This window comes from Ammospiza caudacuta, chromosome 13 (genome assembly GCF_027887145.1).
Source record: "Ammospiza caudacuta isolate bAmmCau1 chromosome 13, bAmmCau1.pri, whole genome shotgun sequence".
Classification (NCBI taxonomy): domain Eukaryota; kingdom Metazoa; phylum Chordata; class Aves; order Passeriformes; family Passerellidae; genus Ammospiza; species Ammospiza caudacuta.
The window spans coordinates 22,200,444-22,215,383 of NC_080605.1; the positions used below are offsets into that span (position 1 = coordinate 22,200,444).

Genomic DNA, 14,940 nt, shown 5'->3' on the forward strand with positions numbered 1-14,940 from the left:
AGCCATCCCTTGGCTATGAAGTACTCCTGTGTAGCAGCCAAACATTCCAGTTGTCCTTGGAGCTCTCCCCTCCTCACTAAGGGATGGATGCTGACATTACACAAGAAGGAAGGCCAGGCTTCACATCTTCCCCTATCTGCAATACCAGATAATGCTGCTTGCTCCTTGACCCCCATGTGCATTCCGAGCTCTGTGCTGCTGCTGTGGTTTTCCTCTGGAGAGTACTCGCACGTCTGAGGCACTCCAAGCACACGCTGCGTCCTCTTCCCGCCGGTTGAATGCAACAAGTACAGGTCTGGTCAACGTTCTCCTCGCTTCAGTGTAAGGGGAATATAAGGGCAGCAAGGTACGGACTTCATGGCTAATCTTACTGGTATCTGCATGGGAGGCTTTGGAACTGGGAGACACTGGATGTCTTTCTCCAAGTGAATGTATTTTCAGTCAAAAAAATGACAGAAACAATAGTGGCCATAATGGGCCTGAAGGGGGAGAAGTCATGGAAAGGTCCTAAGAGTCGACTTTGTCCAGGTCTTGATGGCACAAAATATGGCCTTGAACAACTTCTTGAAGCAATAGCAGTGAGGGGACTGTCTTTACAGTACCTTGGATCTAAAACTCAGAAGATACTGAAGCAGCTGGGAAAGGTACCAGTGCCTTGCCTAAGGCTGTACTAGCTGTGAGCTGCAGCAGCAGTGACACTGGTGCAATTTTATCTGTTCATTTTCTACTTGGAGGCTGTGAGGGAAGGAGCTGCTGGACTGCTTCCCTTTTAACTTTCTCTCTACTCCTGTATATTCCTTTTTCTTTCATGATGTTGTAATTTAAATTTTACACAGAGCCCCATCCCACCTCTTTGACAGTATAGAGGGAAAAAAAGGCAAACAAAAAACTACTAAAATACAACCCCCCAACAAACCCATCAAATTTAAAGTGAAAAACATGCCATTTGAGGCAGGGCACCTGTTGGCACTTGAAATTCTGGAGACCTATTTTTGAGAGTGAAAAATTTAGGTACATGCTGAGTCATAGGTGAGTGAGGAGCTTAACAGATGTAAACATTTACATGGGATGCATTAGACTTCTGCTGTGTGTATTGTCTTTTGGTTGAAACAAATTATGAAGTGACTAATAAAATGAGTCAATATTTAATGATTTAAAATTGCCTTGTTGCTTTCTACCAATACAGTGGGATAGAATTTTGATTCTTAATGTTTGGCCATGGCAACAGCAGATGATGCAAAATAGTAAGGCCATGTTTTGAAAAAACTTTACAGGAAATTTTGGAGATCGAGATGGGTGGACAATTGCAAAACACTTGAGCAATTCCTGCGGAATACCAGCCTGAGAGAGACTGTGTTAGTTACGAGCAGCGATGCTTGTCCAGATGCTAGAAAGGTGTGGTGGGATCTGAACACAAGGAATGTGTTTGGAGCCTGGTCTGGGAGCCCGTTAAAAGACCCCTTTCATACTCCATGTGGCTCTTGGATAAGGATTGTCACCATATCTCTGTCCCCACGTGTGCCTGCTTTGTGTTTTCTAGTCACAGTCACATTTCACTAGATGACCTTTCATGTCTTTTCAAACCTGTAATTCCACTGTGGGGAAGGTGGGAGGCTTTTTTAAAATGTTCTTGATCTTGTTGAGGCAGAAGCAGTGGCTGCCCTAAAACATACTCAAATTCTTGCAATCTGTCACGATTATGTCATTTGTAGATTAGGACGTCTCTAGTAGTTGTTGACATTATTAGTAGCAGCCACTAGTTAAGACTGGCAGAGCTTACGTGATGGACCTGCAGGGCAGCAGGAGCACGTTGTGCTGCTGAGCAGCGTCCCTGCAGCCGCGAGGCGCTGACGGTGACCGGCGCTGGAGCTCCGTGAAGGGCGAGCGGTGACAGGTGCGTTTGCCGCGTTGCGGTGAGCTGTGCCTTTTCCCCGCTCGCACTGGGCACCTCTCGCTGGTGGAAGACACGGGCGCAGGCGGGCACGGAGCTCGGGGTGCCCGTCCCGGAGCGGCTCCGGAGGGGCCGCGCTGCCCGCCGCCGCCGCCGCCCGGGGCGGGGCCTGGGCCGGACGGCCCGTGCGCTTCCGGGGCGGCGCCGCGGAGGCCCGGCTGTGGGTCCGGCCGGCCATGGGGGAGGCCGGCCCGGCCGCGGGGCCGGCTGCGGGGCTGGGGCCCAGGGAGGCGCAGGAGCCCGAGGAGGACGAGGCGGCGGCGCCGGGCGGCACACGGGGATGCCGGGCCGGATCCCGCGGCGGCATCCGGGTGCTGAAGGTGAGGAGGGGACCGAGGCCTCCGCCGCTCCGGGCGACTCGGTGGGGTGGAGGGGAGTCGGCTGCGGGACGCCGGAGACATTTGCCCGCTGCGACCTTGGTCTTTCCCATGGCAGTGGCTGCTGCCGGTGCGGAGCGGGCCGGTGCGGGGCCGGGCCGGAGCGCGGCCGCAGGCGGTGCTGACGCTCGGTCTGGGCTGCCTTGCAGAGGAACGCGAAGCGCACCGGGAGCAGGAGCTGCCAGAGCAGGAGTCGGGTTGGCTCCCGTGAGAGGACCTGGCTGAAAGGGGACGTCGGACGAGGCTGCGTGTATGTTTATGGAAGAGACTCAGCAACTGCGGCTCCCTCGGACTTGCGCCTGGTCCTCTGTACAGTGGACACCCAAGCCTCGGAGATCTGTGACGGAGAAGGGAGGAAAAACCTCTTTTTGCAGCTTCATGGAGACCTGGTCAGGTGAGGGCCAAGAAAGGATAAACCTGACTGCGAAATGTTTTGTATAGGTCTGCGAGGCTCTTGTTCACCGTGTCCCTATGCCTGTTGGCAGAGCAGGTAGGGAACAGGCAGAGGTAGTAACTGGCAGTCAGGTACAGACTTGAGTCATGCACTTCATAAAAATTAGATAGTGGTGAAATAGAGGTTACACACCTCGTAGTTATGTGTTTTAACAGGGAGGGTTTGACTGTTGCTCCAGCCAGAAACAGGTCTTCATTTTCTGAGTAGAGACACCGGTGTATATATTCCTTTGTTATGTTCTGCGTTATGGAGGTTTTAGCCTCTGGACAACCTAATCTATTTACGAGGCTGTAAACAGTTACTTAGACTCAGCAAAAAAAGCAAGGTTCTTTCACAATTATGTCATTTAATGTTTACGTCTGAGTAATTTTTTTCACTGAGAAGAGTTGCCAGCTAAATAATTAAAGGCAGACAGAAATTGTAGCAAGAATTGTAGCATTATATAAAGAAGGCTTAAGCATCAGATGCTATGTTTTATGCTAAAAGTCAATTTAGGCTGAAAATAGATGGCTCAGGGTTTAATGTGCGTGAACTTTATGCTGTGAGTGTGTTATCGACTCCTCTAGGTTTAGAAGCTCCCATTCAGTTTGTTGGGATTTAAACTTTGCACTGATTCTTCTGGACTTAAGATTCAGTTATACAAAATTGCTGCTCCTGTTCTCAGGAGCAAATAATTGCTGTGGTCTCCTTACTTAAAGGCTAAGCAGTAGATACAATGCATTTTGAACAGAGCTAGTAGCTGGATTTTTGATGTGAAATGAAGGTTACAGGTCGAATGTGTCCAGCTCTTACAACTCTCATGTATGTTTGCTCTGTAATGGGGTGGGAACACTGGTGGTGGGAGATGCAGAGAGAACAGGACTTGTTTAAAACTGACTGTTGGAAAAGGTTGATTAGAACCATTTGCCGTACCCTGGTTAGGGTTACAGGAATTAGGGATGGATTAGTTAGAAATGCTGTATGAGAACAGATGGACACTTCAACACTGCCACTGAAGCAGCTGGGAACCTCTGTTTGTTGCTTGAAAATTTTGTAAGGAAGTTGCCATGTTGTGGACCTTAATAGCAAGCAGATTTTTCAGCATTTTTAAGGAAGAGCAGAGCCTTTCACGCTGATAATGAAAAAGCTTAGGTAAAGATTGTAGATGTGTTCCGAGAGATACATTTTGACTTTATTTAACTTTTGAAGTGGCTTTTGCATTTGAATTCTTTTCAACATCTCTTTTCTCATGGTAGCTGGCTGTGCCTGTCTTTGATTTGTAGCAGATTTTGCACCGGATTAGCAAATTGGCAGCAAATTGCTGCCAGCCTTTTGGAAGCAAGTACTGAGCTCTAAATTATTACTTCCCACTCCTTTTACCTCTTGGTATGTCTAGGACTTGGCTAAGATTTGTCATAAATTTTGTAAAGGGTTCTTGGTTATGATATGTCTATTCCTTGTAATTCTCAATAGGTGTTTGTTACAGGAGAGATCCTTGAAATACTTCCCACTGGAGTGGTTCTTGGTAGGGAAGCAGGAGTTACCAGTATTGCTTCAGTAACCCCTGTGTTAGTAGCAGGAAGCAGACCTGAGTGGTATCTACTTGCATGTCCACAGGAAGATGACAGAGTGCTCAAGATTATCTTCATGCCCTGTTGAGATAATTCCTTCCTCGAACAAACTTTACCAATTACTTTAATAACATGTTCATTATACAAATTGCTTTGTTAAATATCTGATCACATCTTACCATAACTACGTCTCCCAGACAGCTTCTGAATTCCTTGCCCTTTTAATATCAGCAGGTGACTTTCCTTCCAGAGCATCACAGATGTTGGTTTGGCACCTGACTTGGAAGACTGAAAGCTGTATGAAAGAATAGAGAAGCTCTTTTATGTATTGTCTAAATATTCAGCAATGTCCTTGTGATCATTCTGTTTCCTTTTCAATTCTGTGAGTTCAAGTCCGTTTCTGGAAGAACTTTTTCACAATGCACCTCAAGGATCTTGAGCTTTCTCCTAGCCAGAATCTTTTCTTATGCTTGTATCCATTCATATCCGGAAATTGTCTTCCTGCAGAGGGAAGGGTTAAACCAGAATTGCAGGGATACCTTCTTTGCTCTGGATACCGCTCGCAACAAAAATTTAAGCTTCCAAGATTCGAAAATTTGACCCTTACTTATGGAGAGCTACAGTTGCAACAGGAATGAAACTGAAACTGTTGCTCCTTCTTTTTGGCTTTTCTGTCTCCATAAACTTTGGCACCTGTTCTCCTGAGAGCTGCTGTGAGCAGATGAAGTGTTCAGTCCCTGATGTGTGAGGCTGCTGAGGATGTCATGGGCTGTTTGTGCCAGATCGCAGCTGCTGTGACAGCCACGTGTTCTCGCATGTGCCGGTGTTCAGAGCTCATTGTGTTGGGTACAGGACGAGTTTATGCAGTTCTAATTTGAGCTGATGCGAGTTTCACACCACATTGCTTGCTCTTCAACTATCAGCTACATTGCCTTTTTAGGCTATAAACTTTGTTTGAGAGTAATTCTTCTTCTGATCCAGAGGTCCTGTGTGTGAAGTGACAGTTGCAATATATCTGCTTGAAATACCTGAGTCATTTTACTTCTTGAGATGTGTCTTGGTGACTCCAAAGGAAGCCTGGATGACTAGCTACTTGTAAATGGTACATGTTTTATGAAATCAGTCCTGCCTTAATTATTTGATGACATTTGTAAAGCTGTCGGTAATAGTGGAAATACTCTGATATAGTAATTAAAAGCAATCAGAAATGTTCTTATTCTTAAGAAGATATGAGAAGAAGTGAAAAGGTTTGATACATACAGCAATGAAATGTTTCCCATTAAGACACACAGTATAAATAATGTATGCAAGTCAACAAAGTTTAGTGGAAAACAGGTCCTACCTAGCAAATTCTATCTTGATGCTTCAAAATTTCAAGCTTGGTTGCCAAAGGTATTAGTCATTCATTGCAGTGACATGTTGGACTGGGCTCTGAGCAGCCTGTTCAAGTCGAAGATGTCCCTGTCCATGGTGGGATGGTTTGAGTAGATGACCTCTAAAGGCCCTTCCTACCCAAAATGCCTGAGGTTCTGTGTTCTGATGTCATGGGGAGAAAAGCAATGCACAAACCAATAAAACTTATTGGCTAATATCTTACAGACTGGAACCTGTTATTCAGTGTAAACATCTTGTTTTGGGTGAGGAGCTGTTTGAAGGAAGAAATGCAAACTTGCATTGTTCAGTTTGCCCTGTTAATAACCTGTGGCTAAAAGGTATGAGCTCAGGAGGGCATGAATGGAGGGAGTGGTGGGTACTGAGAAATCAGTGCAGCAGGTTGCTCTAGACAGTTTAGCATGCAGTATTTCCTGGAAAACACTGCTTTTCAGTATCAGTAGGTAGATTTATGTAAAAGACAAGTGTACTAAATACTGCAAAGGAGAGGAAGGAGGCTATAAGTTGCCAAAAGATCCGGTTCAGGAGGACTTGAGTATTGGAGGGATATGAGTCTAGAGCAGGTTTGATCCAAGAACAGAAAAGTGTTTGGGCTGAACTAAAGTGTACGTGTGGTTTTGTGAAGTCAGTGCATGGACACAGGGAACAATCATGTTAGTGCTTACAGAGTAGGGATAAACTAAAAAAAAAATTGGTGGTAAAAGTCCTTTTGAATAAAAGTAGACCCATTCTACTGCAAGAATAGTTTTAAAAGTACCTTGTGCCTTATATTGAAGAGGAAGTTTGAAATGTTTCGTGACATGGTTTATAAACTGTTTGAAAAAGAGGAGACCATTGATATCCAGTGACTGTAATCTGAAGGTAGGCACGTAGACTATTGGAACAATATATTTTAACTCCTACCAAAAATTTTAACTCCTACCTAACAGTGCTTAATTTTTTACACTAATATTTTTTTCCCTAAAAGAAAACTTGTAATTTAGCAAGAAACTCTGTTGTTTTTATTGAAGAAAATCACAATACAGGGTCCCTGGAAAAAGTGAGAAGAGACGATCAGAAAACATGTTTTCAATTCTGAATATACTAAATCTGATGTTTCAGAAGAACCTTCTCTTATTGCTGTTAATTCAAGCTAGCCACTGAGTCCTTCCTGTGTTCTGCCATAGTTCTAAAACATCCTTTTAAATACACTGGTTGAGATGACTTGCCAAAGCATAAGAATCTAGCCACTGATGTGAATTGAAGAGAGTAGGAAATTTGTCTTATGTTTGCTTTGGGTTTTTTTTACGATTCTTCATGAGGATTCTTCAAATGCTTTGCTCTCAGCTGCCTTCAGAAGAAAAATTTAGGAATTCTTTTGTATTTTTGAGGCATTAGACATAGGGTTTTTTACTTGCTTGCCATCTGCTTTATTTAGTATTTCTAGTTTTGTGTCTTGTCATGGATTCCTCTTGGTTTTCCTTAAATCATGAAATAGAAATACTCACCATGAATTGTGTGGCTTATGCCAATTGCTGTTTCTCTGTGTTTCTCTTCTGCAATGTAATTCACAAGTGCTGCAGTTCTTAAGTGCTGCTTGTCAAGCAGGGAGCAGAGACCCAAGAGTCTGTGCTTGCCAGACCTTTTCAGAGGAGCAGAACAGACGGTGTGTTGGTATTCCTCATGCTTTAGCTGTACTGAGACTTGTTTAATCTGTTTTGCATTCTCAAACTTCTTTCTTGTATGTTTTGACAGGAGGCTGGAGCCCACAGAAAAACCCCTTCAGATTGTGTATGACTACTTGGCTCGGTTGGGTTTTGATGATCCTCTCAGAATGCAGGAAGAGGCAGCAAACTCTGATCTCAGCTGTATGATTCGCTTTTACAGTGGTAAGAAATTGTGTGTGTGCACTGTCACTGTTCCTGAGTCATCAGCCTGCTGTGTTGGGTTTATAGAGGGCTACATCAAGCACCTGCAGTACCAGTAAGCATGCAGTACCAGTAAACATTTCTTAAAATAAAGCATTTTAAAGATTAATCAGAAAAAAGTCACACTTCTGTAGTTTTCTTGATCCTGTCCATGACTTGAGAAAAGACAGGTCCACAGGAGGGCACAAGATTGCTCTGTTGCCTTTAGATTCAAATACTGCAACTGATGACTTAGAGCTCCCACTGGGGGTTCTGTTTAGATGTGCATGAAGATTGTATTTACAAAAAGTTTGTGGATGTGTGCAAGGAAGCTCCTGGTCAAATACCTCCACAGCCTTTTAATAGTGAAGAGTGAAGGTGCCAGCTGGTTAATAATAATGCAGGCTGCCATCAGAGCCCTAGGGCACTGGATTGCAGAAGCAAGACTTTGGAGTGTCGTCCGTTGAATTGGTTTGGGCAGGAGACAGTATACACAAGGAGCCAGAGATAACAAGCATAGGCCTGTGGGCATGTGGTACTAGCAGTCAGAAAGGGAATTCACTGAAGTTAACAGGAAATATAAAAGAAATGAGGGTGAGGAAAGATAATGAGGAAATTGTTTCCTTACTGGTAAGTACTTCACCTGTGTACTTTTTGCATTTCAGAAAAAAAAAAATTAAGATGCTTTTAATGGAAAATTGTTTCTGCATTGTGGATCTGGGCAGCCAGGCTAAGCTGCTAGCCATCTTTTGGTTATTCAGTGTCAAAAAAATGCATTTATAAGAAATCCCATTTTGTCTGGGAGCTGTGTGTAAGAACAAGCAAAACAATGTAGATACTGTGTACACCATATATATACAAATATATATATATATATGTATGTATATGTATATATATGCAAAACAAGGAGTGTAACAGGTGGAAAGAAGTCTGACATGCCTAGTCTGGATTTATGGGGCAAGGGAGTCAGAAGTTACTTTAGCTGGAAGGAGTAGAGGCATCAAGGATAGGGGTATGGAGAACTTCTGAGGAAAAAATGAAAGCTTGGGTATGTCAAGCAGGAACTGCCAAGGATTCACAAACAGCAACTCAACTTAATGGAACCAAGTAGATAGAAAATGTAATTGAATAGTTTCAGTCAGCAGGGGTGGCTGGTCTGCTTAGAAGAAAGCGATGAAGGAAGGAGTATAAGGGTTGAAGTGTGTTCGGGAGACTTGTTTTCAGGAAGTACAAGCGAATGCTGACAAAGTGATTCTCAAAGGTAGGGGAGGAATTAGAGGGAATGCTATGGAGGATGATACACTAATTTTGCAAAGTCTGCACCTGAGAACACAAGGGAGGAAGTAATGGATTTTACACAGAAAAACTTTACTTAGAATCGTGGCATCACAGACTGGTTTGGGTTGGAAGGAACCTTAAAGATCATCTAGTTCCACCCTCCTGTCATGGGCTGGGACACTTTCCACTAGACCAGATTTCTCCAGGCTCCACCCAGCCTGTCCTTGGAAGTTCCAGAGGTGGAGCAGCCACAGCTTCTCTGGGCAACCTGTGCTAGGGCCTCTCCACCCTCCCCATAAAACATTTCTTCCTTATGTCCAGTGTAAATTTGCCCTCTTTCAGTTTAGAAACATGGTCCATTGTTCTGCCGCTATAGGCCTTCATAAAATGTCTCTCTATGCCTTTCTTATAAGCTGCCTTTATATATAGAAAAGCTGCAAGAAGGCCTTCCCAGGGCCTTCTTTGCTCTGGGCTGAACAACCCCAACTCTCTCAGCCTGTCTCCATAGGAGAGGTGTTATGGTTTTGGAGGAGAGGGGGAAACTGGAGCATTGGTGCAGCTGCATAGTAATGCTTGGAGCAGTGCTGCTGTGGCAGTTAGTAGTATACCACTTTTAGTCCCATAATAATGTTTTCTTGAAAGTGCAGGGCTGGTCTTTCAGCTTGGTGAAATCAAAGCAATTTTTTCTGTGGATTCTCACAGTTTCTTACCAGTAAAGGATATCTTATGTTAAATGTCATGTGTGTGAAACAAAGCTATTGTTGTAAATAAACAACTACATGTTTCAGTACTTGAGATTTGGCAAGCTGAAGATCCTGCTAACTGAGAAACAATGTTACAGCTTTAGTTGGTAGTTGACTGTTTGCTCCTGATAAATGTTTGGAGTATGGGTTTCTTATTCAAGCTTGCTGTGTGATGTGTGACCTGCTTACTCCACATAGCGTAATTTTGAACATCCAGCCCAGCACCCCAGTAGGGTGCCAGGAGCAGCTGGACCTTAGTGCCAATCAGCCCTGAAACAGCTCAAACCCCTTGATATGCTCCCAGTATCTCTTTCAGTTCAGCCCAATATTGTGCGCTCCAAATCCTCTGTAACCCCGACTCCAGAAGCTGAATGGTTGACCTTGAGTGTGTCCAGCACAGCAGCAATTGGCAGCAGTCTGACTCCAGTCCAGTCAGAGTAGTTGTAGTGGCTTGTCACAGGGTTGGAGTAGCCAGAAATAGTTGCATCTCCCTAAACAAAACCTGAACCACATTCATGGTGCCTAGCAATAGAGAACCACACTGGTTTCAACATCCCAGGGATATTAAAAATTCCCAAAAGCTGTTGTAATTAACCTCGAGGAGAAAAAGAGGATGTGGGAAGTATCCACTCTCTAGGTTAGGCTCTCTGAGGAGAAAAGGCAAATGGTGTCATTATTGATATTTTCCACTAAATGGCACCAGAGCACAAAGGTGGGGACCGTACTGAGCACACGGACCAGATTACAAAATACACCATAACCTTAACCCAGCCTTTATAGCAGATAAGGTGTTACATAATGCAGTCTTGAGAACAAGTGTAAGAAAATTGAGCAAACCAATCAATATTGCGACCAGCCACTGTTAAACCAATAAAATAAATGCTTATAGCAAATCTGTTTTAACGCACTCTGGTCAGATCTGTCTCTGCCCTTAGTGCTCCAGATCTGGCACTTAAAAGGACTGTTGTGGTTTAACCTCAGCCACCCAATTAGCACCACTCATCTGCTCACTCACACACTGCTTTCCCCCATGGGGTGGGAAGGAGAATGGGAAAAAGATGATACCTGTGGACTGGAAACAGTTTAATAATTGAAATAAAGTGAAATAATAATAATTGTAATGAAAAGGGAAATAACAAAGAGAGAGGAATAAGGCACAAGTGATGCACAACACACTATTCATCACACCGGTGCACTTTCTCTAGCAGTGCTCAGCCCTCCTCTCCCAGTTCCTTAAGTTTGTGTACTGCATGGTGTGAAATATCCCCTTTGCTAGTTTGGATCACCTGGTCCAACCATGCTCCCTTGCAGTTTCTTCTGTACCTGCTTTCTGCAGAGAATGGGATGCTGTAAAGTCCTTGACTTGGTTGAGTGCTGCTGAACCAACCAAAACAGCAGTTATTTTAGTGTTATTATTTTTTTATGTTATCAACATTATTCTCACACTGAAGCCAAAACACAGCCTTGTACCATCTGCCAGGAAGAAAAGGAATTCTATCTCAGGCAAAACCAGGATGGTCATCTTCAGGGAAAGAACTTCCTTTGTAGTTGATTTTCCAGGACTTCCTTTTAAGTCCAGTAGAAGGCACTTATTTAATGATTTCACTGACTTCAGCTGACTTAACAAGAGTTTAAAATTACTTTTCTGTTGCATTTGAATGAAGAATATTTGTCAAGCATGTGGATTTGCTAAGGTCTGTAACTACCTGTGGATTAAAAACGCGATGCATGGCAACCATTCTAATATTATTCTGGGAGGCAGAAGTGCTGCTGATCAGCTGCTGTCCTCTGCATGAGACTTTTTTTTTAAGTGCAGTTTGTCTGCTTGTTCTTTACAACACCTGGTTTTGCATGGTAGAGCTGTGTTATTTGTACTCACAGATAAGAATGAAGAACATATGGATAGTAAATGCTAATGTCCCCTTTTTCTTCAGAAAAGCCATGTCAGGTGGAGCAGCTGGATCGCATCCTGCTCTCCGGAGTCTATAACGTACGCAAAGGAAAGACCCAGCTGCACAAGTGGGCAGAGCGCTCCGTCACTCTCTGTGGCACGTGCCTCATTGTGTCCTCAGTGAAGGACAGCCATGCAGGGAAGATGCACATCTTGCCTCTCGTTGGAGGGAAGGTAAGGCTTTGTTTTTGGTTAGTTCTCTGTAGCCTGGGAAGGAAGAAGAAATGTAGTAGTGATGGGAATTGCCCACAAAAGATTAATGTAAGCTTTTTTAACAGATTACTGCATTAATGTCCCCAACCTCTTTCTACTTGCTTTGCTTAGGTAGTAGTCTGAAGGCTAATGAAATGAAGAAACACTGTTCAGCTTTCACAGCAGTAGCCAATCTGCATGGGCACTCTGGAAATTACTACTTCTTGTATCCATTTCAGCAGAAATATGTTAAGCAGGATTTACTTCTGTGTTTTTCTCCAGTGACTGCAGCCATATTTTCGGCAAAATGCAATGTTACTGGCGGTCACTAATACTTCACCCTCGTCTTCAAGTCAGTTGTAATTGCTGGCTCTTAGGCACACTGTTGTTGTCAATTCTCCCTCTACAGGTGGAAGAGATGAAACGTCGGCAGTACACCCTTGCTTTCACATCTGCTGGAGCGCAAGCTCAGACCTACCACGTTTCCTTTGAAACGCTGGCAGAGTGCCAGCGGTGGCACCGGCAGGCATCCACGGTGAGGCCATGGGGACACACTGTGGTTTGGATGTGGGTGCAGGGTACACCACAGGAAAGTTATTATGATGCCAGCTTGATCTGCAGTCAGAGATGATGCTACAATGCTGGAGAAAGTACCCAGGATATTTTCCAGCTTTATTTCCTTCATGCTCTGGGCTACAGAGATTTTTCTCTTAGCCTTCTCTTTTTCTCTACCTGTGCAACATTGTTGAGCAGTAGTTCTGTGCTGTTTTAACCCCTGCTGCACCTACAAGACTAACTTAATCACAGGTCCCTAGAGCAAACCTCAGGGACTGGCTGACTACAGCCATAGAAACCTACAGATGGCATTTGTTGCCATACTTGAATGTGCCTGAAGTATGACCTGAACATACACAGGGCTGCCTTGAGGTTTGAGATACAGAGACATTGTAGGTCAGCAAGGATATTAAGAGTTCAGGGTAAAGCAGGGCATAAAATGTCAAAGTAATCACCGAAGACCTCAAGACAAAACATACTTTATGAAAGGACATGAGATTTGCAGAGACTTTATGAAATGCTGCAAAACCATAATTTATGAAGCCTTGTTATAACAAGTTATATTTCAAATTTTATACTCTCCACAAGCTAATAAAAGAAAGTAGCTAAAAGTACAGTAGAAGCAGCTATGCTAGGCAGAGGTTCTGTAAACCTCATAGAACTGAACTGGAAAATCAGCTGCTTCCTGTTGCTTTTTGCACCTTTGGAAAGCACTTGAGATTGTGCTTTCTCAATAGAGTTTCCTGAAAGATCTGTTTTTCTCTATTACCCTGGCTCTCTTACAGCCTAGCCTTTAGGCAGTGTGCCCATTGCACATACAGAGCAGGGCTTTGTGTGAATCCTGGCTGGTATCCAGCTATGCGTCCTTGTCAGGGATGTAGCAAAGGGCATAGGCTTGTACTTCAGGGACTCCCATTTCCTGCATGGACTCTACCTGGTAGGTACAAGGGATTCTTTCATGTTCTTGCAAATTGTTTATTGCTTGTATTCTTTGGTCTTCAATTAGACTTCCAGAGAAAATTTGTTGCACAGCTGCAGCTTTTTCTCTTTCTTTTCAGATTGTGTCTATGCGATTTAGCATGGTTGATCTTTCATGCTACAGCCTTGAGGAAGTACCAGAGCACCTCTTCTACAGTCAAGATATCACCTACCTCAACTTACGCCACAATTTTATGAGAACAAGTGGAGCAGGAAGTCTTGACTCTCTTTGCAGGTCTGCAAAGAATCATTTTTCTCCTACATTTGGAGTCCTTGACATGTGGATATAGGAATGAAGTATTGCCTGTTCTCTTAGGCATGGTAAAAAAATTGATCTTTAGGAAGCTCTGACAAGTGAGGGGGTTGGAAGCAGAACTGAGCAGCACAAGCAGGAATAAACTTCCAACAATTTATAGTATTCATGAGCTCCCTTCCACAGATTCTGTGCTAACTCTGATGTGAGATAAGCCTTGTGGGTGACATGCCATTTCTATGGACAAGATGCAATAGTAATATTAGGCTGCTTGCTAAGCAGAGACCATCTTGGGGTATAAAATAAAAGGCAAGGAAAAGCATAATAATGCTGCTGTGAATAAGTTTGTAGGAAAAAGTTTAGGTCTGAAAAACCTTGTTTCGGCAAGTTCTTAATGTGTATTTGGAATTGGCAGAGGGCCTGTGAGACTCCAGCTTTGCTTTGGAAACTTGTGATGATCTGCTTTTAAGAGAGTAGCAGTTGTGTGATGGTATGGAAGCATGATGTAGTCATCTTAGGTAAGTGAAGGAGTCTTACAAAAATATTTTTAAATTAATTTCCCAAAGTCATAAAAATCTAGAGGGAGATTAGTCTGTTCATATGTATACCAGCCATGCTAAATAGAATTCAAGGAGTTACTCTATGAGTTTTGAAAACTGTTAGGAAGCTTATAGTAATACTGTTCAATGGCTCTGTTTGGAACACGTTTCCCTATGGAAAATGTATTTGGAGAAACTTTGCAAAACTGCTTTTTGGTTTTTTGGTTTGTTGTGGTTTTGAGGTTTGGTTGTTTTTGTCATTTTGGTTTGTTGGTTGTTTTTTTGTTTTTTTGTTTTTTTTTTTTTTGCAGGGTGGGGTGGGGAAGGCTTTATTTTTGTTTTCTTTGTCTCTAGGGGCCTTCTACTGTGCTATTTAATTTTTCTTCCTCTAGGGTAATGAGATGCCCAGGTATCTATGAGAATATACAATGAAAAAAATTGCTCACTTTTGGAAATTCTTTGCAGTTTCCTTGCAAGCCAGAGTCTAGTCTGGTTTTCCAAACTTGTTTAAAAGTTTTCTAATGCTGAATTGTAATAGATTCTGTTACTGGAGAAGTTGCTTAAAATAATTTAAGATTTTGTTTTCTACTTGTCTCTTCAGTTACATTGTATGATTTTGAAAGGCACATCAGAACTTTATTTTCTAAAATGGAGTATCCTTGGTTCACAGGATCAGAAAGGGGCTTGAAATTTCTTTTGACCTTGCATGTAGTCAACAAGAAATCTGACATGTCAGAAACTCAACTCTTTTCCTGCCAGTGGCTGTGTCTGATGAAGCTGAAATCCGCAAACAAACAAAAGCCATAAAAGAAGCTCTCACTTCACACAATCTAGAGTAAAC

General features: G+C 43.3%; 1 protein-coding gene across 1 annotated transcript in view; it reads left to right on the forward strand.

The window, feature by feature from the left end:
- The first annotated feature begins 2,104 nt into the window (after window positions 1-2,104).
- The window catches only part of PHLPP2 (PH domain and leucine rich repeat protein phosphatase 2), a 32,307-nt gene continuing 19,471 nt past the window's right edge, over window positions 2,105-14,940 (forward strand). Inside the window, exons 1-6 of the mRNA XM_058813755.1 lie at window positions 2,105-2,271; window positions 2,478-2,722; window positions 7,459-7,592; window positions 11,566-11,756; window positions 12,184-12,309; window positions 13,388-13,542. Of these exons, the coding sequence (XP_058669738.1) occupies window positions 2,128-2,271; window positions 2,478-2,722; window positions 7,459-7,592; window positions 11,566-11,756; window positions 12,184-12,309; window positions 13,388-13,542 (995 nt within the window). The 5' untranslated portion in view covers window positions 2,105-2,127. The remainder of the gene's footprint in view (window positions 2,272-2,477; window positions 2,723-7,458; window positions 7,593-11,565; window positions 11,757-12,183; window positions 12,310-13,387; window positions 13,543-14,940) is intronic.